General features: G+C 34.2%; 1 protein-coding gene across 1 annotated transcript; it reads right to left on the minus strand.

Annotated features, from left to right (window-relative positions):
* Positions 1–436: 436 nt before the first annotated feature.
* LOC124923866 (protein TIC236, chloroplastic) lies at positions 437–22,225 on the minus strand. Its single transcript, XM_047463845.1, has 24 exons — positions 21,878–22,225; positions 19,420–21,633; positions 17,223–17,421; positions 17,082–17,141; positions 15,574–15,678; positions 14,253–14,393; positions 13,558–13,620; positions 12,686–12,916; positions 12,511–12,594; positions 12,082–12,239; positions 11,381–11,909; positions 9,314–9,481; positions 9,152–9,211; positions 8,672–8,794; positions 7,984–8,259; positions 7,462–7,527; positions 6,121–6,252; positions 5,006–5,830; positions 4,623–4,903; positions 3,715–3,971; positions 2,439–2,677; positions 2,176–2,367; positions 1,835–2,107; positions 437–739 (listed from the first exon to the last, which is right to left on the minus strand). The coding sequence occupies exons 2-24, from the start codon at positions 21,369–21,371 to the stop codon at positions 593–595; spliced, it is 6,561 nt and encodes a 2,186-aa protein (XP_047319801.1). The 5' UTR covers positions 21,372–21,633; positions 21,878–22,225; the 3' UTR covers positions 437–592.
* Between the last annotated feature and the right edge of the window lie 726 nt (positions 22,226–22,951).

The following is a 22,951-nucleotide window of genomic DNA, read 5'->3' on the forward strand; positions in this document are numbered from 1 at the left end:
CCCAAAACCCTAAACGGATAAAGAATTGGATTAAAATTAATTCTCTTAAAACAAAAACTTCAATTTTTTAAAATGTCTATTTACACTTTTAGTAGCTTACATAAAACTGAGCCAATTTATTAAGGAAGCCTTTTATTCAAATCTACTCTTACAATATATTAATAAATATTAAACGAAATTTTAAATCAACATCTAAGATTCTAAAATGTTCTAGGACGAGTTAAAAAGCCTCTAAATGAACATGTTCTAGAGCTGACAAACCAAATATATAAAATATAAAAGCTCTAGTTTTGTTCGTTTAAATTTTCAAGCTCGTGAAGACTAACGAATAAACCTTTTACCGGCCTAAATTCGAATAGCACACGGACAGCTCTGTTAATTTACGTCCTTTACGAATAAGGCATTAAGCTATCAAACGTCCCCAAAGTGATGAGAATAATAAGCAATATAAAAGAAAATATATATATATAAGTTTATATTAACAGGCTCAAGTGACTTTGAGCAAAGATTCAAAGAATGATGGGATTTGTACATCCTTTTTCCTAAATTTCTAGGAGAAAAACATGGGTGGAAGGGGGAGGGGGGTTTCATGTCAATCTCGTGAGGTGGTTGAGTATTCAAAAATGAGGCGTTTGGAAGGTGCTGATTGTAGCAGTAATCGCAGTCTGCTTGTAAGTTGGTAAATTAATGTCCATTGCATCGCCATCTCTGAATCCTTCATCTGCCTCACAACAGATGCCTGTAAATACAATCATTCAATCATTCATTCAATCATTCATAATACAACAAATCTTATATAAAATGTCATTTCATAATGCTAGCTATTTTATCACTTTATCAGATATCAACAGTTGATTTGATTGCTATTTACAAAAGTCTCCCTAACTGATGTAGGCCTAGGGTCACGTTTCATCTTATATGATGATGGAAATAAGGTTTTTTATATTTTGATGGATGATGGAAATATTAATTGCTTTAGATTTTTCATCTTTTAAATTTCATGATCATTTTACACTCTAAATAGATGAGATAGAATATATTAAATAAATGGTATTTTTGTGATTAAAAGCAGTGATGAGATATGAAATGAAAAGAGGAAAAATATTGAATTTTGAGTAAAAATCCCCTAAAAAAATATATATATAAAAAAAAAAAGCTCTTGTTGGAGATCAATATAGTTATTTAACCTTTCAATTTTAGTTTTTATATCTCATTTTATATGCCTTTTTCTTTCTTTTGTTTTGAAAAATAAACTTTTCATTAAAAAGAAACTACCAAGAGGCAAGAGTGGTGGGGGAGGCACTTTTGTGGTATATTTTCTTAATTAAGAGCTTGTTCTTTAAGAAATTATTTAAATGAATTTTGAGAAAGTGATTTTTTTTTTTGATAAAATGACTTGGAGAATATTAATATATAATGTTAAAAAGATATATTTTTTTTTATAAATATAGAATATTTTGATTAATGAATTAAGTGATATGATTGTTGTAGTAATGTTTGATTATGGTTGTATTTAAAAAATAAATCAAACCTTGGCTAAGAGTTTGTTTGAACTTGGGATTTTTTTTGGAAAAGAAAAATCTAAACGTTTGATGTGGGTTATTTATTTGAGATTGTTTCCAAACAATACATCATCCCAATCCAATCATTTACCAAAATACTAAGAGTATTTTGATTATTTTATCAAAACATTTTAACATCAAGCAAGATTTTTTTCCAAATAATCTATAAAGATCAAACAAGGCCTAAGTTTTTTTTCAAAAAAAGTATTGATGGTTTGATGTAAAACATTAACTTATTGGGATTTATAGAGAAAAAAAGAGAATTGACAAACCTGCAACCGTCTACCAAGTTGGACTTCCACTTCTGTACCAAACGAGATATTGTTAGCTAAAGACTTGAGTGGATCAGCTGTTGGATCTACAGAAAGCAAGCTGGGAATTTGAGGAGCATAAACTAGCCTCCATCGAGCTTGACCAAATTCCCCTTTCCCTTCTATCCGTGGCATCAAAGTCTCTAGCGTTGCTGTAGCTAGCTTCTTAAACGCAAGCTGCCCATCACCTTCTAAAATGGACTCTGATAATTGGCTTTCAAACACTCTTGCAGCCTGACAGTTATTACAGCAAATATGTTTTCAAATAATCCCATAATGACGACAACTGATCATAACATTACCTCTGTAGGAGACAGGACATCCTGCTCAACCGAGCGTGTTGAAGTGACAACTAACTTATCTTGCCAGTTACTAGCTCGGCTTTGAATCCTGAATTGCCACTCTGATCCCACAAGTGCTAAGTCAAGCATTGGATCTAACCCATAATCAGGTTCAAATCTAGCAACGTTTAGGTGTTCCCTTCTCAGTCTTACCTGAATTAAGTAAATAAATGTGACAAAGAAGCTTAGGAAATTATGTAAGCTAAACCAGAAAATTAACTTACCTGAGTAGCAACAAGATTTATATCACCGTTCTCAAATGCTAGAATGCCTTTTGGTTTTATCATCTTGGGATGAGCTATCCCATTTAACTCTAGCTCTCCACTAACAGCAAAGTTGAGAATCAAAGGATAAACGATCCTCAACTCTGGCCCCAATACCAGTCTTAAATCGTTCAGGCGGATATCTGAATGTGGCTTTGTGTCGACTTGCACATTTTCCTTCTCAACCTCTTTCTGTTTTCCTACAAAATAATTAAACTATTACTACCAACTTTGAAATGTAATTTCAATCACTAATTACTTAGTCAGGTATTGTCTTTCCTTGAGATGCATTGGTACAAGAAATCATGTAGTTCTGTTAGTAAGTATATTAGAAAAAGTAAATTACAATTTCATAGAGGAGCACTAGTACTTAAGGATTTCTTTTTTTTTTTTGTTGAGACCTTGGGTGGGTTATAAATCTTATAAACTCTATCTCTAAATTCTATAAATACTTATATCAAGATAAACTTAATTGATAAAGATATGGAAACCTCAAATATACAAACCAAACCCTCATGGATAGCTCACACATGAATATTGCTCAAACTTCAATACTGTGACCTTCTAGCTTGTCTACCTCCTTTATAAAAGAACTAGGGGTATCCGAGGCTAAGATTCCAACTAACTGATCGAAGGTTTTACCCGAGGTACATTTTATCTCTCTAGTTAAATGGAAAGATAAGAGAAAGCACTTTTTTAACACCCAGCCCAGTCTTCTTTCTTTTACGAAATTAATTACAGATTGGCGCTTGATTTGCTACTGGGCTTCCATCTTCCTATCGGAATGGTATTCTGGCTTGCTTGCTATAGTTAAACAGAGATCAAACATAAAGAGAGACCTTAGCTTTTATTGACGCAAACCCATTACAGTAGCTTTCTAAAGTCAATGGAAATAACCCCTAAGGAGTTATTTTGTACAGGTAAATTTAATTAAAATGTAGCAACACTTAATATTCATTATTTGTATGGATAACATAACAGGTAGACAATATATAATAAATCAACGAAACACAAAATCTTAAAACAAGCCACAATTCAGTTCTCAAATTGGTTCAACTTGACATGAAAACCAGGCCCATATTATTTCCACTAGCTACTTCAGCAGTTTGCTGACAGTTATTTTCTTCAGTGTAAAAATATACGCAAATAAATTTAAACTAATAGAAAAGGCGCCAAGAAACAATTTGGAAAGACACAACAATCGCCAATTTAACGTATTTTAGGATAATTAATTTACCTGATGACCGGTCAGGACGGTTTTCTGAAGCAGCGGGCTTGAAACTAAAAAACCTTGAAACATACTTTGAACCAACCAGACGGTTGTAACCACCACTTGAAAGTCTTGGTTGATTTGATGGCATTTTATTTAAAGGGACAGTTCCACTTCCCTTATCATGAGGTATATATGCTTCTCCATGGCTCAATTTGATATTCCCAGTAATATTTGGTTGCAGAATTGAGCCCGTTATTTGCAACTGAGTGTCAACTTGACCGCTGTCATTAAAAAATATGGCATGTCAGTTGAATAGTATACCTGATATAGATTTCACTGGTAGAAAGTAGGATCCTAAAGTGAAAACAACATAAGACGATGACACACTAGTGTTCCACCATGCATTTTAAACACTGAACTGTCCATGAATTATGAGAGTAATTATCCAATAATAATAGGAAAGGTGAAACTTAGAATGATGATCACATTAATAAAACAGTAGTTTTATATGACTGGGATAACATAAATGAGCAGTGTAGGCACCTAATAACAAAGCACTAAATCAAGATTCTAAAAGCTTATTTGATGAAAAAAAAACCTTGTTTGATGAAAAAGTTGGGATCTAGCAAGCTTATCTATGTTGCTGCCTTCCATATTTTTCATTCAATTAAAAATGTTTGCATCTGGAGTTCATAACTATTTTTAAATCCTTTTAATACAAGATGACCTTTTTCTTTTTTTGAGAAATAAGATGACCTTTTTCTAAAAAGAAAAAAGTGGATTATTTGGGTTAAAAGACTAAATTATCCTTAATATTTAAAATGTTACAAAAAATAAAGGGTAATTTGGTATTTTGATTGATGATTTGAACAAGGCCCAACATATCAAATATGACCTAAAACTTAAGAGTCTGTCTTCAGATGGAAACATACCCAAGAATGTTCTTTGCCCGTACTTCCAGGGCTTCACATTTTAAGTCTACTTTATCACCTAGAGAAGCCTCACTTGTCCTCAGAGGCAGGTCTCCTTTCACTGAAAGCTTTCCCTTCCTGCTTACTCTGCTTTCCAATGAAGCAATACATAATCGGTTGGAATTAACATGAATAGTCCCACCTAAGTTTGTAAGTGGTTTACGTAGTACAGGTGAAGATACAATGGCTCTGTGGAAATATGCAGATCCATCAATCACTGGTTGATCAACAGTACCTCTGACCTGTTTTTTAGATGAAAAATCATTAATGTTAGAACTGAAACTAATAAAATGAATAAGATATCCCAATATTTTTATCACAGGAAACACGAGAAACAAAGCAACCTGAAGCATGACATCAGCATTGCCTTGAAGCCAGTTGGCATATGGGGACAAAGCAGTTAATAGCATCATACCACCATCTTTTATATCAGCATCAACCCTAACCTCTCCTACATCCAATATATTCCAGTTCAAACCTTTGAGAGTTTCAGCCATTTGAGTATCCCATCCTTCTTCATTTCTATCTCTCAAAGTTTTCTTATCAGTTACTTCATTTTCAGATTCTAGGCTCTTGTCCTTAGACCAACCAGTGATCCAGGCTGCCTCATTGTTTTCTCGTTCTATCTTTTCTTCCTCTAAAACGTTAGTTTGAACCAAGCTTACAGGAACACTGCCTTGAACATGTACATGGCCATTCTGGATTGCAGGTTCAAATTTTGCATTGAACAAGAAACGGCTGGTGGAAGTTAAGGAAGCAACAACTTCAGCTCTCCCAAGATCGATTCCCCCAATAGAACCATCCAAAAGCCTGACTTGTACATCACATTCAGGTCTAATAAGACTCCCCCTTAGATCCCCTTCCATATGAAGTATACCTCGTATTGGATTTAATAGTTCCCTCAATGAATGGACCATTTCAAGTGCTGAAGATTCGACAACCTGAACAAGTGTAGGGACTAGATTGATAGGAAAATTAAGCACAGCAAAATGAAGATTTCTTTTTGGCCCAGACAGGGTCCCATCTGCGTGAACAGTAGCATTATCTTTTTGTATAAACATCTTGTCTAGACGTAAACCATCATTATTGCTATATGCACCACTGGCTAAAAGGCGTTGAGTTTTATAAGTTCCCCATTCCCATTCGTCACCATGGAAGTCAAACTCTGCCTGAAAATGCAATCAACATGGGGTGAAATCATTATAAATTTATTCCCACGTTCAACATATTAAGGACAGTTTTATAGAAAAGAAAAAACAAAAGATTCAAAGTATAAAAGTGTCGCATGAAAAAGCAACTATAGAGGGAAGCTCAGCAAAATCTGAACCTAATAGTTCATTATTAGAGTTAGAAAGTTTGATCCAAAATGAGTATTGTATCAAAAAACATGCATTTTGAAAATTGGCTGCATCAAACCAAACTATATCAATAATGAAAATATTTTTCCTTAGCCTATTACCATAGTGTCTCCATTGCCTCCACCACTAGCATCAAAATTCCCATTCCAGCGTCCCTTAAGTTCTGATAACCCTGGAAGACTCAAGTCCTCAAGAATAACATCGTTCAAGGCTGTGCAATGCTCTCGGATTTCCTGAAGTCAATAGTAATTTGGTGTGTCAAAAGCATGAAAGATGGGACAGGATATGTTTTCTACATCTCAAAAGTTAAGAGTCACCCTGAAAAAGTTAAATGAAGTTCTATAGAGACAAGGTGTAATTTCTATGCAGTTTAACCGATATGGATCATCATATAAATGGAACAAATATGTCATTAGTACTAATAAGCAAAGCATCACTATAAGGACTATTATAAGCATTAAGTAGCCAAAAATAATCATGATTGTAGTATCACAGGTGATAAAATAGAAGAAGCATAAGGCAGAAAATAACTAAAATCATTAACAAAAATATTAAAGAAACTAATATTCTGTCACAAATCCTAAAATTTATAGGTTACTACACTTTTAATTTTAAATTATTAACAATAAAACTATTGAACTTACATTTATTTAATCAAACTGACAACATATTTTACATCCAATTAATCTATTTACCGCATAATATTTAACCTATACCTATATATAAAAGTACCTTATGTAGCCTACCATTTTTTAACTACCTAAAATATCCTTAGTCAAACCTAATAAATTGAAAAAAAAAATACCCTTCACTAAATTCCAAATTTTTAATTTTATTTATGTTTCTTAAACGAAATTTTATTTATATTATATCTTAAGTTTAAAATTTAATTCTAATTTTTTTATCTTAATTACAATCAATTTAAAACCATTTACATAATAAATTATTAAGTCTTTAGAGTTGTTCAACTATATTAGTATTTTTATTTGAGAAAATATATAGTTTTTATTATTTTAATTATATCTTTTTAAATATAACCTTGTAAAAAAAATTCTAAAATGTTCTAAAAAGGGCATTGACTCAAAGACTTGATTTAAGAACTTTTCAATAAAAAAAATATATATTTAAGAAGAGACACCAAGACAACATTGAAGAAGTTACAACAAATATTTTGAATGAAACACCAAACAGAAAGATGTTGGACAAGAAAAAAAAAATGTAAAACACTTGGGAGACATTCAAGAAGCAAGTAAATATATAAAGTGGTCTTTAATAATTTTACTATCACGATCTTATATATAACAATGTGCTCAGTGCAACGGTTCGTGTTGACTAGTTTCTACAGGACAAAAAATATTAACATGTAATGCATCATCTGCATGTAATCCTACTTAGCAAAAATAAGTATCTTAATCTAAAGAAGGGACATATAAAAGGAATACCTCAAGCAAGGTGTGAAGGCTCTCGGCATATACACCCGCATTTTGTAGATTTTGTATAAAGTGAGCCTGCTCGCAACAAAAAAAAGTTACTGAAATAGCAAGAAGACAGATCATTAACAAATAAGTAGTGCAGGGGTATTGTGAATGCGCAAGTTTAAGAAAATTGCTTTTATGTGTTCATATGTTTTTGACCAAAAGGTACATATCCACAAAATTAGAATTATAAGTAAATACAGAAACCTTAAAAACCAGCTTTGTCACGGTCTCAAGCAGTAGAAGATGTGAGGAATGAGTAAGTTGTGTGTGATCAAATAAAACATAACCGTCATTCTCCTCGCCTAAAAAATGTTGAAAATGAGGATGCTTGAATATATGAAAATTAAGATTTTAGCATAAAACTAACACAAATTTGCATGTCAGGATTATCAATGGATCTGCTATGATATGAACACAAGATCAAACAATTACATAGTAACACCCATAATAATTATCCAGATTTCATGATGTTGAATTGAGAACAACCTTTGATCTAGACTGGACCGCAGGGTCATTATTCCGAGAGAGAAGCCTTGCAAGTGGAAGCATCTCAGCTATCTCTGCTCGAGGAACTATGAGTCTCATTCTCCATCTTCCCACTGAAGCTATCATATTACCTAAATGCCCTGCCATTGCTCTTTCAAACAGGCTACCTTTCTCTTTGATGGCTGGGTTACGATCTCGGGTGCCAGGTAATACATATTCACCTTGAAGCTCATACTGACTATTGGATTGCTCCAATATAGCTTTCTCAACTGTTATCTAATAAAGAGAAAAAAGAGGCATAAGGTAGTAACAAACAATAGCCATATTATAAACAATAGGCATAAGGTAGTACAAAACTATAACATAAGCCTCCTATATACAATAGCCATATTATATATAGGAGGCTTATGTTATAGTTTTGATTATTGAATGAAATTAGGAAAGGTTTTATACTTCTCCTCATGATTTCTCTTGGTCGTTTAAGCCCTAGAGTTTTGAACTATAACAGTTTCATTGTGGCATTTGTTTGTTTTCTATATGGCATAGTGTTCATAACTGTCTCAAGTGAATTACCATCAGAGAAAGCAGACTTTTAAAAAGGAGACAGGTAGAAGGTAGATCAATCAATGATGAAGCGCAAGTCAGACATAAAGTAAGGGAGGAAAAAGACGTATGTTTAGGTACTCACAACGTCTCCACTCCATTTGGCAACTAAATCTAAAGCTTCTCCCAATACACCTCTGAATTTTGGCTTCAGCACAGACAACACTCCATGACCCCTTCTTTTCTGAAAGTTCAATTGAAATTCTGCCTGAAAGTAAGAAAAAAAATGAACAATAACTTCTTTCATGTTACAATCAGCTACGGACAAATGAAGAAAAATATAGAATTAAAGTCGGGCTGCATAAAAGTAGCTGGTGTTTTAATAACTATTCAGGAAATTGAAAATACAGTTCCCCAAGTTGAAATCTCCGTCATTTCACCAATCAATAAGCTTTATGTTAATAGAGGAACAAGTTATATGACATGCAAGGAAATTGAGGCAGATGTAACTTCTCAAGATTTCTGAGTTTTTGTCACAATATTGTTTAGTTGCCTCAGAAGTTGGGATACATGCCGAACAAATAATTGAACTTCTAATAAATAAAGAAGGTTATGAAACAGCTACCCTTTGCATGGTTCCACGAAGTGAAGCAAGCTCCAGTTCATCAAGCGGCAAGTGGCGTATCTAATTGTATATAATAAAATTGTAAGCAATAGCAAGGAAAGAATTAACAAAAAGTCACAAAGATATCATTTAGGTTATGCAACAAAAATATCAAGGTTAAACCTCCAGATTAGCAGAATGTAATGATCTGTAACAAGCATTAGCTTTCAGCTGCCCCTTCTGAAGAGAGAAAGACAATGTCTTGTCTTTTAAATTATCTTCAATATTATGTTGAAATGGTCCCACAACCTCCACAGCCAGACTTTCATCTGGCCTTCCAGAGGCATCCAACTGCAATGAAGAAACAAGGAGACAAAACCAGATTAACTTAATTGAGTTGAAGGGAAAAGGCCAAAGAAAGCTTACTGTCCCAATGAAAACTTAATTTTCAGCACAGAGATGAATGTGAGATAGAATTACAATCATCTATACAAGTAGCATAAAAAGCTAGCCACTTTGCTGTCCTATTTCAGCAACCAAATGTCTCGAAGAACAGTGAATATTGTGGTCCATTAATAAATGGAATCCATCCCAGATATCTTTAGAATTTCTTTATGTATTATAAATGAGAAATTAAGGAGGAATCATGGATAAAAGTCTCTGGGCCATTTAATCTGTCATATCATTATTATACACCATCATAATCAAAAGTTAAGGGCCCTCTTCCAAAGTTTTTCTGCGTTGTTCTTAGATTTGGTAGATGGAAAGAAATTGAACCAAATTCGAGTTATCCAGCCTCAATCAGGATACCCAAAAGTCTAAAATTAAACTCCCAGAAAATATTTGATTAACAGGCTTTTTAAAAGAATCTCTACAACGTAGTTTGACATCATACTCTTTCATATATTAGTACCATCTACAATAATTTGCTACAGCTCACTATTCAACATGAAACTCTACATATCAATCAAAAGCAATAGCTGTAACAAAAGTAAAAATGTGAAGATGTAAATTCCAACCTAAGCATGGTAACAGAATAGATGGTTTTATATATAATTTTCTCCTTGTATGGGTCGTGTTTGTATTAATTCTCATCTGACCGGATTCGCACAAATCTAAAACAGAACTTATTTCAAAGATACCCATTTAACTATTTCAAATATCTTACATGGAATGAATAAAATTTAGACGAAGAAAATGCCGAAGTGTTCACTTCTCAACAAATCCTTTTTTCCAGTACACAAGAAAGTTGGGTTGTTTAGCTGTGAAAAGAGCATCACATCAAAAACATGTAACAGATAAATATTTTCTGGTAAAAGTAACAGATAGTCAACAGCAAGGTAAGCACCACAGAAACATGACAACTATAGATCTTCCTTTGAAAGTAATAAGTTTATTATAACTTGCAAGTCTGACATTGTATTCCAAGAAAACAACATAAGTTCCTACAAGAGGCATACATTAGACATCTCCTCCTCAAGATGGAGAAGCATGGTTAATAGTGAGAAAGGATTAGAAGTGTTAGACATCCTCCAAGGGTATAAATAGCCATTTTCAGCTAGCATGTAAAATTTACTTTTATTAATTATATAATTTATATTTTTTCTGCTTTAGCAATTACATGCTATTGAGTGTGTGTGTGTGAGTTGTGGGTGGGTGTTAGAGGATTATGTTACAAGAGAATAATAGTTTAGGGTTAACTACCCTAGAATAAGCTGGTGGCTAATTCAGTAGGGCCAGCAAGGAAATAAATGAATAAATAAATGGAGCTATTAACTAATAAGGCGGTTGAGAAAAAGTATAAAAGGAGGACAGGGGAGGGAGGGTGGTTATGCCATTATCTCAATATATCTCATCTCTCTCAATTCAAACTATCCTCACCTTAACTGCTCTAACTCCATTCTCATTCCAGTTGTAGGATATCTCTACAATTGCAGTTCTATTCTTCCTCATCTCATATTCTGCTATTCTCAAAACAATTCAGGTAGGTTACTTGTTTAATTGCTAGCATAACAGATTACAGTTTTATGTGCATGAAAGAGGAGAGAAAGTGGGAGGAGGATGGAGCCACGGGAAGTAGAGCTATCAAAGTTGAGGATTTGGGGACTCAGAAATTCATTTAATTTTTATTAGATAGTATAGGTTAACAAGACAACTTAGGCACATCTTGAAGGATGAAACCATTGGTTTCTAGATCAAGTCTGCATTGACAAATGAACAATTTACGGACAATTCTCCAGACAAACCTACCTTGATACGTTCGCGTGAGATGCTCAATACTCCAACTAACTGAGGTGCCAACATCAACTGATTCAATTTAAGACCCACAATAGAAACCTCACCAACAAGAACATTTACAGATCCATTGGTTTTTATTTCCTGATCCTCCGCGTTTTCCCCAAATTTATAGGACTGGTCATAAAGAGAGACAGAAGGCTTCACAACATTGCCTTGGAATTTGATCCTTCCTGTCCCTTTCAAATGGATAGGCCTTAGAGAATCAAAAGGGTAACTAGAACCCAAACTAAAAAATTCAAAACCACGCATTCGTAAATCAAGTTCAACTCCTTCAACAGTTAATGGTATGGAAGACTTCATATCATGTTCTTCCTTGTTCAACCAGTAATCATCAGGGTAGGATGTCATAACTTTTGTCGATAAGTCAAAAGCAATTGATGAAGAAACAACAGTTATATGATCGGGTGAAATAATTATGTCCCCTCGGGCATCAGCAAATGACCCTTCAGCTTTTGGTGCTGTCCATTTAATATCAAATCTCCTGCAATCAGAGCCCAGTGATGGTAAAAACATTAGTTAATTAAGCCAAGTGATGAATGATTTACAGAATAAGACATGAACTCCACAGATAAGGCTAATCAGATACACTGCTGAATGCAAAGAAACAAAATAATTAGAAACTAAAATAAGAAAAATAAAACCATGAAACTTACGGTTTTAGAAGGGATCCTGAGACTTTTGTTTCTCCATTTAATTCTCCCAGCCTGAATGGAACTGTAGGTAAAGACCCTGGTAAATATCGTCGTACAATATTATCAAAACACAAGTTTCCTGAGAAGTTCACGTCAAATGCTGTGTCATCCATTTCTCCCTGAAACAGTGAGCAACATTAAATATTGCGACTGAAAATGATATTGTCAGAATAATTTGATGAATTATTTGTTTATTTTCCAAGGTAGAAGTACGAAAAAAAAACAAAGTAAAATGAAATAAGGAGACATGATGAAGAATAAATAGCAACATATAGATATTCTCTCACTCCACCCCCTAGACCAGAGTCCTGTTTGCAAGGTGGAAGTATGATAAAACCAAAAGAATGAGATACAATGAAACATAACCGGTTACTGTATGCAATAAACTACCTCTGGGCAAATCCATGCATTTCCTGCACCTCGAATTTCTCCTCCATCCACAAGACTGGCTCTAATACCATACAAATCGGCAACCTAATAAAGGGCAAGAACCCTTAAGAATCACTGTGACTAGAAAGCAACAAATACTCGTATATAAAAGACAGAGAATGTTAAGGAAACTTACACAGTTGTCACTGTTGAAAGTAAAATTTGCTGAAACATACGAAAATGGTACACGATCAAATGCTGCCACTGCACCAGCTTCTTTGTTTTTCATTAGTGCCTGAAATGCAGCTGACACGGGAAGCTCAGACACCGCACTATTTATCTTCCTTGACACTAGACCACTGCCCACAAAAACAGGAGCATCCAGGGGCCCTTGACAGTTGAAGACGGCAGTTATAGAACCAGCAACCTGAATCAAATGGTGGAAAATAAACAAAGCAGGGAGAAATACATTTACTATAGATATGATGCAGCCAACAATAAATACAAAGAATAATGAACTTCATTCAATAAGAATGTAAACGACTAACATTTAATTCCATGGGTGCAATACATTGGAAACAGAAAACTATAAGGACGGTAACAAAGTGGAATTGTAGTCCGTTTATTGCGTCACCTTGTCTTAATTCTGTTTAGAACGTAGATGGAGCTTTTCCTCGTCAACCCATAAAGAACTGAAGTTGCCTGGATCAGTTATGGGCAAAAGGCTGGCAAAGGAGCAAGAATGCATGAAAATCCTAAGGATCTTATCTTGTGAATCACAAATTTGAATAATGAAGCCTAAAGAGGTTTTGCAAAAAAAAAAAGTATTCACCTAAGGATCTGTCAGAATAGTTAAGATCAATTGGAATGATAAGGATCACTATGGACAAAGTCATAAAAAAACAATGTAAAGCTATGTTATTTGGTTATTTTCTTCATAAAAAATAACATGCATCAAAGATCTAAGTATATCCACTAATAGTATACCAGGGATATAATAGCAGACTAAATTTGATGCACAGAATAGAAGTGAAATGCAGTAAATGGTGCGTGTAGTAATATACATACAGGGAAAACCAATGGCTTCATCTTAAAAGTCCTCATCAAGGAATTCACTTCAACATGAGGAACCTGCATAAATATAAGACAGTGTAAAATTAGATATTATATGCATGAACATACATGATAAAGAGATGAACGGGAAAAAAACAATATATATATATATTAAATGTGTTTTATGAAATTTCCCCTCCAAAGAAAAGATTTACAATTCAAATATTTCTGGCAATCTGTATGATTTCCAAGGCCCATCTACAAGTTATTTTTCTTTCAAGATTTGTGTGTGATTCCATCTTTAATACAACACCAGAGTTAACATTTTCTGCATGTCACATGTTTCTTTGTTTACATGCTTCTGAGAAATAGATTATGATCATTAAGTAAATCCCAGAGCCCCTATATTTCTTTCTTCAATTGAAATATGGTGATAAGCTCTACTAATCTAAACAGAAAATCCTGTCTCAAAGAGATATTTCAATAACAAACACCAGGCCAAGGAAACTGTCACATACTATAGTTATTTAGCAGAGAAGGACATTACACATACTACAACTCTAATTGTTTTATTTTCAACCACCCAGACTGTTCACCACAGATTCAAGTGATACTCTTTTTACTCGAGCCACATGAAAAGTTATAGGATGAATTTCCTGCTCAAACATCAAAAAGCTGCTTCAAATGCAAAGAGATTTCCAATGCTCAACCTGACACATAAGATGAAATTCCCCTTCCTCTGGATGAATGCCAAAATCCCCAGAAGCTTCTAAAGGAACAGACCCAAACCAGCCACTGGTATTGTGCAAGAATATGCGCTGACCACGGAAGCATAAACTTGCTGACATATTCTACAATGATGGAAATCAGGCAAATAACTCGTTTCGTCATGAAGATGGAAAATAACTTCCCTGAAATAATTTTATTAAGAATCTCAATAAAATACATAAATTATGTGAATCTTGAAGGAACACATGAACAGATTGTTTCCAGTTAACCATCTAAATTCCCAAAAGAGCATAAGACTGCATATTCCAACATGTGATCAGAACAGAAATACTAAACAAAAGAGAAGATAAGGGAGGAAGAGATGAAGAAGAATTCCTTCATTCAGACAAGGAAAAGTAACATATTAATTTTAACATGAATTCTCATAACATATATTTCTATCTCAATTAGACATTTAAGTTAGTTGAATTTAACATGGAACATAACACAAAGTTAATCTAATTATCCTTGAAAAGGTCAAATCACCCTTGAAGCCTATAATGAAAGATTCGATTACCCCCACAAACTTCTAATAGAATTTAAATTGCCTATGAAAACTTGTAAGATGGTTTTAATTCCCTGTTGAACTTCAAAACTGGATCAAATTGCTCTATAATTCTTTAGGACTATATTAATTAAATACTTACATCAAGATGGTAATGAATTCCATCCAAACTAAATTTGTGATGTTACCCGTAACCCATCATGACATTTGTTATCAGGGTTTATCCGCTGTTTAACTTAATCCACTGCTTATTGTCATAAGCACCTAACTATTTGAAGTTTAAAATATAAACATTGGAGATCAACAAATTAATATAATTTTAAATAATAATTTATTAAAATTTATGGTATCCACCGCCTTACAACTTTTAGCTACGGGATACCAAAAAGAAATTTTTTTTCTTTCCAAATTGTTCAATTTATAGTAAAAATGTGATGACAAATAAAACTCTTCCCTGTGTTTGTATAACAATATTAACATCAATAGAATCCTAAAAGTTCATAAATTATTTCATCTACCTAGAAGTTCAAAGGGTGATCCAATCCTGCATTACAACTCTGTAAGGGTGATTTCATCAAATTAGAAGTGCAAGGAGTAATTGGATCCTGGGTCACCTTCCTTAGAAATTGTTGACCTTTCTTCCATATCAAAACCATACACAACTTTTGTCTTACGAAAAAATGTAAAGCCTTGGCATACGACACATTTCAAGTGAATAACCGCATGATAGAACGAAAAGTATTGAGATAAGAACATACAGAAAAGCTGGATGGAGCGTCATAAATTTGAAAGTCCAACCCTGTCACATCAAGCTGTCCATGAAGATTGGGAAAAGTTTCTGCACCTGTCATGCAGATGTGGACCTGTAAAATAGATGCATATGACATCAAGAATATCGCCTGAATCATTTTTAAGAGTAGATGTAAGGGAGGTTCAACTTGTAAGGGAAAATAAAAATACCAATAAACCTGCTTTAACAATGTAAAATGCAAGATTCAAATGAAAATCGTGTACCTTGCCTGAAATTTAAATGATGATATCACAGTGCTCTTTTAAAGCTATGCTAGAAACCGAGAACCAAAGAAGCTCTTATCTTTAGTTCATTACGGAAACTACTACTTAGTGATAAGTTACCTTACCATTTGTACAAATGTTCCCAAATTAAAATAAATCAAGTCGAGCATAATGATGACTACTTCAAGTGCTTCAGAGAGATGAAGTATTCTAACAAACACAATAGAATATAGCCAGGCTTTTAAAATTAAATTTGTAGATAGAAGGAACAAGATTAGGTTTCAGCTCGATACAAGCTGCAAATGACCTATATACTCACGATAACAATCTGATGCACAGAGAATTCTTTTCTTTTTTTCTTTTTTTGAAAAATAGGGTTTTATTCCTAGAGGAAGCTAACACGCACCCCACAGCCATGACCACCAACTTCCATTCAAGGTGTTCTTAGTGTGAAACTGGGAATCGAACCTGAACCTTTGATCTCTTAGGCAAGCCTCTTTTCACTTGAGCTAATTCTAGTTTACACTTGTATTTTGATCAATATCACCATTCTAACTCATTAGTACCCTAATTATACTAACTCTACAACTAACCCTTCTTGATTTTCTGATTTAGCTTACAAGGCTAGGCCCATGTACTAGCTATACACTAATCTTCTTTTAGACATCAAACCCTAACAAGTATCACATTCCTGCCAAGAAATTGTCAAACCAAAAAGTACCAGCTGAATGTTCCAAAAACACAAATACATCTTTGCAGTATTTTAGTCTTTTTCAGATACCAAGATTTATAATGTCCATGAGAACAGCTCACATCTCGCATACAGAACTTAACATAACATTGAAAGTCCACTGAAAATAGCATCCATGTCCAATGTCTTGCGAAATTGTCAAGAGTCTCCTGATAGTGCTTGAATCATAGTTTTTTTTCTAAACAAATATCATAAGTAGTCAAGTAATATAAGCTTCACCATAATAAACTAGTAGCACATTAACTTAACTTATCAAACAACCAGAAAAAAAGAACTGGAATTTCATATATGAGAGCAATATGAGAGAGCTGCATGAAATTTCCTCTTATCTCCTAATAATCACATTGATTTGAAAATTTGTCATGGGTACCAAAACTAGGATAAATTGCAAAAGGATGCCACAATAGGGACCAACAAAAAAAAGTATCAAAATAATATTTGATTTTAGTAAATAGAGAAGGATGTGAAGAAAACAAGTAACTAGTAAAGTTAGAAAAACACCTCACCGCTAGCTCTTCCCTTCGACCACATAATTGGAATTTCCAAGATCCTTTCAAAAAGCTGCAAACAGGATGCATGAACAAACCCATTTAACTCGTGTTGTAAGCAGTAGATCCTAAGCAACTCAGCAATCTATCTTACCGGGGCAAACAAATTCATGACTTTTAAATTGGCATGCCATTTCTGCTCAAAGATATCAACAAAAACATCAGCAGAAAGCCAACCACCATCTTCAGATGGCTCGGATGATCTCCACATACTGCAAAATCCACTTAGCTGTACATGTATGCGACCATAGTGCTTTTGAAATTTCACATGTCCATCCACATGTTCCATCACCCTAACAAAGTTCATGTCAAGTCAAAGGATAATAACTTTCACTACATGACAATACAAACAAACATTGACACCCAAACATTTATTTTGGGACATGATCATTGCAAGTTATAGACATTGATATTTCTAAACAATGAATATAATCAAACAAATGCAAGTGCTACACAAAGATATAGAACCAAAAGACTTGGTCTAGCATATTTGGATGTGATTAACAAATGTTACTTCTGCAGTGTATTTAGGCGGCTGAATTTCACTTTGGCCAAGGGTTGTGGGTGTTGGGTTGTCACCTAGTGGGGAGGGTGGAGACTTTTTGTGGCTGCCTTCTTTTAGTGGGTTTGGGATGAAAGTCCTCCTGAAGATGATGATTTTGGTGTAGTGCTTGGTTTGTATTGCAATTGAGTTGTTGAAAACTATCATTGGGAAAAAAATTGGTTCTTTTGATTTGTGGCGCATTTTGGTTTAGCAGTATTATTCTGTACAACTTTTTTTGTTAGTTGTTTTTGGGTTTCAGCACCACTTTTGTTGTTTGGTGCATAGTTTTTGCAAGTGCCGTTGGGCTATTCTTTTATTTTAACATGGGTTTATACCTTGGCAATATAATATATATAAATCATATCAGATCAGGTAGATATCCCTTCAACACAACATAGGTCATCGAAAGGATCTCGGAGACCCACCAAAGCACGAAAGCCAGGATCTTTCAGAAAATGGATTCCTATTCGAAGAGTGCATAACCGCATGGATAAGCTCACACTAACCCGTCAATTTGGGATCCGATTCAGGATTTTCCTTGGGAGGTATCGGGAAAATTATATATATATACTTAATCAATCGCCATCTACTTCAACTTCAGAGATTCCTCGTGAAATTTTTTTCAAATATAAAAGTTCAGCATCTTCCCATGAATTGGTGAATTAGACAGGATGTTACAGAATAACAAGTAGCAGGTCAGTTTTCATAAATTTCACTCCGAATTGGATCAGTTTCTCGTCAACAAATAAGTGCTTAGGACAATAAAATCCTACCTAATGGAGAGATAATTGGAGAGGTCACAAAACCCTATACTTTTCATTACAAAACCAACAATGTGTTGAACGACTTCAACAAGCCTGCGAGTGAGATATCTATCTATATATATCCGGAAATATTATGTTTTTATTATTTATTTTTCGTTTATTTCTTTAGTGGATTTTTATTCTAGTTCTTTTTTATTTCTAGACTCAAGGACTAACCAGGAAATCAAAAAAAAAAATGGATACCCTAGAAGAGTACTCATGCTTGATAAAAATTTTGGATCACATAGAATCGGCGAATAAAGTGGGTTCATTAACAATTCACAAATGAAAAATGGCAAAAAAGAAAACATTTAATTCTTTCCTCTTTATATATATTATTATTTTAAAAGGTAAACCTTTATTAAAAAAAGAGCATTATGTGTTCAAAAGTTACAAAAGAGATATACATACATATATATAGAAAGAGAGAGAGAGTTATACATACATATATATATTTGTTGCAACTTGACTAAGGTATACCAGCTACCTTTGCACAAGTCATTAATGGACATTCAGCCACTTTCTGCTGGCATGAATTATAATTATAATTCTTCTAAGACCAAGGAACTTGTGAATCAAATTTAAGAAACCATTATCTAGCCCCTCAATCTATAAATTAGCTTGAAGACAAAATTTGTTTGGATACTCATCTATAGCTGCTTTAATACCAGTAATCTTAGCTTTATCTTACAACTGTTTCATGTGTCCTATCATAACTTTAAATTGTTTTCTAAATATTTTTTATGCTAAATGATTAGGGTTCTTTCAGGCAAGGAACAATTTCCTTTCAAAGAGATTTGCATCTAAAGAACAGTAGTCTATGCCCTATGGAATATGTTTTTAGATATTTAAGCAGATGAAATAAATATAATATATATAGAAAGAGAGAAAGAGAGAGAGAGAGAGAGAGAGAGGGAGGAAAAGGAAGGTCAAAGACCTTATACCTGGCTTCTTTGTCACCATATGCAAGAAGCATAAGTGTCCCGTCTTTGAAATAAACAGAATCGAGAGTAACAGGAAGCATCTTATCAATGCCTAAAGCCTGCTCCTGATCTACCCCTTCAGTAAGTTCTGCAACAATATCTTCAACTTTTGGAGCCATCTCTGACTTCAGTCTCATAATAGGATCAGCCAGATAATAAGACCATACCTCCCTCAAGTTTTTAGAAAGATAAGCAAATCCAAGGTTAATGCTAAATGGCCCAATGGTGATAGAATTATGATTTGAGATAGACTCAGGATTTGTGATCGATGTATCTTCTTGACTCCGTGACATGTCAACAGCAGACTTCGCCGCCTGATCTCCCAAACTTTGGGTATTATCCTTACCATCCACATTTCTACTATCATCTGCAGATTCTTTATCACCTAGACCAATATCAACGGGTCTTCCAGCTTCCATTACTTCTATTACAGCTGGGTATCTTTCGTTGAAACTTCTAACTGCATTTAGTTTATTTATAGAATCAATGAAGGGGTGTAGTAAAAGATTGGTGGTGTTAACAGAATCTCCATATACTGAGATATCTCTTTTGTTTCCTCTACCAATATTGTCAACACTTTCAGCACTCTTCTCCCCTTCAATATGAGCTGTCATATGCTCTGTATGAAACTTTTTACCCTCATTTTCAATTGTTGTCTCCATGCTAGACATTTTGAAATCATCAGATCCTTGTTTGGATTTTGCCGAGAAATATAAACTTGCTTTAGATGCACTTCGTTCCAATAATCTTCTTTTGGATGTGATACCAGCTACAGACAAATCTTTTCCATTAGCTCCCCTCTTGAACTTTTTCCTTACAGATACCGGTACAAGCTTTGACCAGAATTTGAACACTGAACCACCAGGAGCCTTTACACCAAAGGATTTCTCTAAATCTGCATGCTTCAAATCATATTCAACACCTGCATCCATAGAGTGATGATCTCGCCAATGCATTTGTTCATTCATACAAAAAAATGATTCTACAGCTGGAAGGCCTGTAAAACGATTAACATTTTCTTTTAAAAGATTAAGCTCGGATGTAGTAGGATATGTCTCAGGAATCGTGTAACCCGCCTTTGCAGCTTCAATAGCTGCATTGTCCCTCTCTTGATCATAACCAGTAGCTACTTCTTCTCTGGCAATCCTCCTTATTTTTGTGCGATGGTCAATACCTTCTTCTGTTGAGACATGTCTCTGCAGAGAACCTTCAATAAATGGGATTCCTAGCCAGGTGTAATTCCTTTGTTGTGCAACCAACAAACTGGGATTATAGAGAACTGCATCAAGCACAATTTTCCCCCTCTTCAGACTAGCAAAGGGAAGAATGCGGAGCTTTACAGTCGGGACTTCACCGCATGAGAATTCCTCAACATGAGGACCAATTGAACAAGACTCTAAAGTTATGCTTAGAAGAGAAACCCGTTTAACCTTGCCAAAATCAACCTCACGCTGAATCTGTTCACTTATTACTGAACAAACAGATGGTAAGAGCTTGGTTTCAATAAAACTCTTGGCTTTTGCTTTCCCATACCATACTAAGAGACAAACTCCAGATATTACAGCAAAGAAAACAGAGCATCTGATTAGAAACAACCCTTCTTCCAACAATGGATTCAACGATCTAACAAGAGCTTTACTGCCAGAAAAACTTCCTTTAACGCAGTTCAGAATGGCACCGCTTCTAAATCTTATATTCTTCCACAATGGCTCTATATTCTGCTCAGAAAATTGTGAGAATCTGATCCCATTGGTAAGCCAGTGATTATTTCTAGCACAAGCACAATGTCGAAAATCCCTTCTTCTCTTTCTTTCCAGCTTGTCCACATTGACTAAATTTCTATTCCTTCTTCTGTCCTGAAAGTGATGAGGCGGAAATCCCAGAAATACAGTATGGAGGTTGCTGCAGCTCATTGTCCCTGCTTATAAAATGACTCAGAGTCCCACTCATTTCCTGGGGACCAAGAACATTGCTCTCAGTCCCCACAAGTGTTCATCTTATAAATTAGGGCTGAGAGAGAGACTTATTAGTGTAGCTGCATTCCTTCAGTACTGATGACAATCATTAAGAGCACTCTGGATATTGCTATGTGCAGAGAACAGTATAGACCCTTTTATTACGCTCCTTTATGTTATATGCAGACCGGTAATCTCAGAACCTTCCCTCAAACAGGCTCTACCAAAAGGAAAACGATTAGAAAATATAACAAAGGAAAAGAGGATCAAATTCTAGGAGATGTAAGCATATTTGAATCGTGTATATATAGCATACACGATTCAAATAGTATGCATTTTTATATCTCAGACTGCAACACATGCAGCACATCTATATATACTTTTCAGTGCATGCACTGACACGAATTGAGGGGAAAATAGGAGACAACGGAACTGTTTATTAAGGAGAATGAGACAGATAATACCTGCTTTGAAATTCGAATTTCCTAGCCGGAATAGGTTATAACGTTGCTTCGCCGGAGACGGAGTACTTAACGTAGCTAGAGACCGAGCTGGGAGGAAGCTGTATCAACTTTTTTTCTCAATATATCCAAATTACGCGATTTCTTCGACTGCAAATCACTCAACAACTTGCGAACGGACAGAAACCATCACCCGAACTCGAATTCTAGTGGCGCGCAAGCGGATTCAGAAAGAATATGTGAATTGAGATGATTATTGTTCTTAATTAGGGTTTCAGCTTGATCCTTTAGCCTGGAAATTGTGAGAAATTCGAAGTAATATCCAAAATGTGTGAGAGAGAGAGAATTCAGGTTTGAATGCCCTAAGCCTAAGTGGCAAATCCAACCGGGTTTTCCGTAATTTCGATAATTGATGTCCTAAGCTTAGAATAATTTAGATTTTTTTCAATAAATCATTTTTTTTTCTTATTATAAATAGCATTACTTTTTAATTTATTAACTAAAAAATTATTATATATTTTATAAAATAAAAAATATATATTATATATATAAAATAAAAAATCCAGATAGAAGATCAATAATAGTGATAAAATAATGCAAATTTGAAAAATTATGTATACCTAAATATTTTTGTTTTATTTAAATTAAATTAATTATTATATAGTGACATACATTTTATTTTGTTGATGACACTACATAGTTTAGGTAACTGGTAAACAACTTTGAGATATTTTATGTTTATTTAGTGAATGCTTCGGTCTTCGAGTTAATTTTAAAAAGTCAAACATCTTTTTTTAAATTTTATTTCGAATAAAAGAATGATGAGGTTGACAAATGTGTTGGATTCATAATTAGAATTCTTTAGTCAACTTATTTTGATACATCATTAGGTGATAAATTACGATCCAATATCTCTTGGGACCCGATTATCACTAAAATTAAATGTAAACTGTCTAGATAAAAAAAAAATCTGAAAAGGAGTCGGTTAATCCTCATTAAGAGTGTTGTCATTTATATGCTCACATATGATGTCGTTATTCATTCTATCTAAGAGTGTAGCAGTGAAAATGTAGATAA

Source organism: Impatiens glandulifera, chromosome 2 (assembly GCF_907164915.1).
Source record: "Impatiens glandulifera chromosome 2, dImpGla2.1, whole genome shotgun sequence".
NCBI lineage: Eukaryota > Viridiplantae > Streptophyta > Magnoliopsida > Ericales > Balsaminaceae > Impatiens > Impatiens glandulifera.

Coding starts and splice junctions, on each gene's coding strand:
- LOC124923866 (XM_047463845.1), bottom strand. CDS start 21,371: ATGAGCTGCAGCAACCTCCATACTGTATTTCTGGGATTTCCGCCTCAT. Junction 12,595..12,685: donor CTTTCAACAGTGACAACTGT/GTAAGTTTCCTT, acceptor GCCCTTTATTAG/GTTGCCGATTTGTATGGTAT. Junction 9,482..11,380: donor TCTCACGCGAACGTATCAAG/GTAGGTTTGTCT, acceptor TCTTCATTGCAG/TTGGATGCCTCTGGAAGGCC.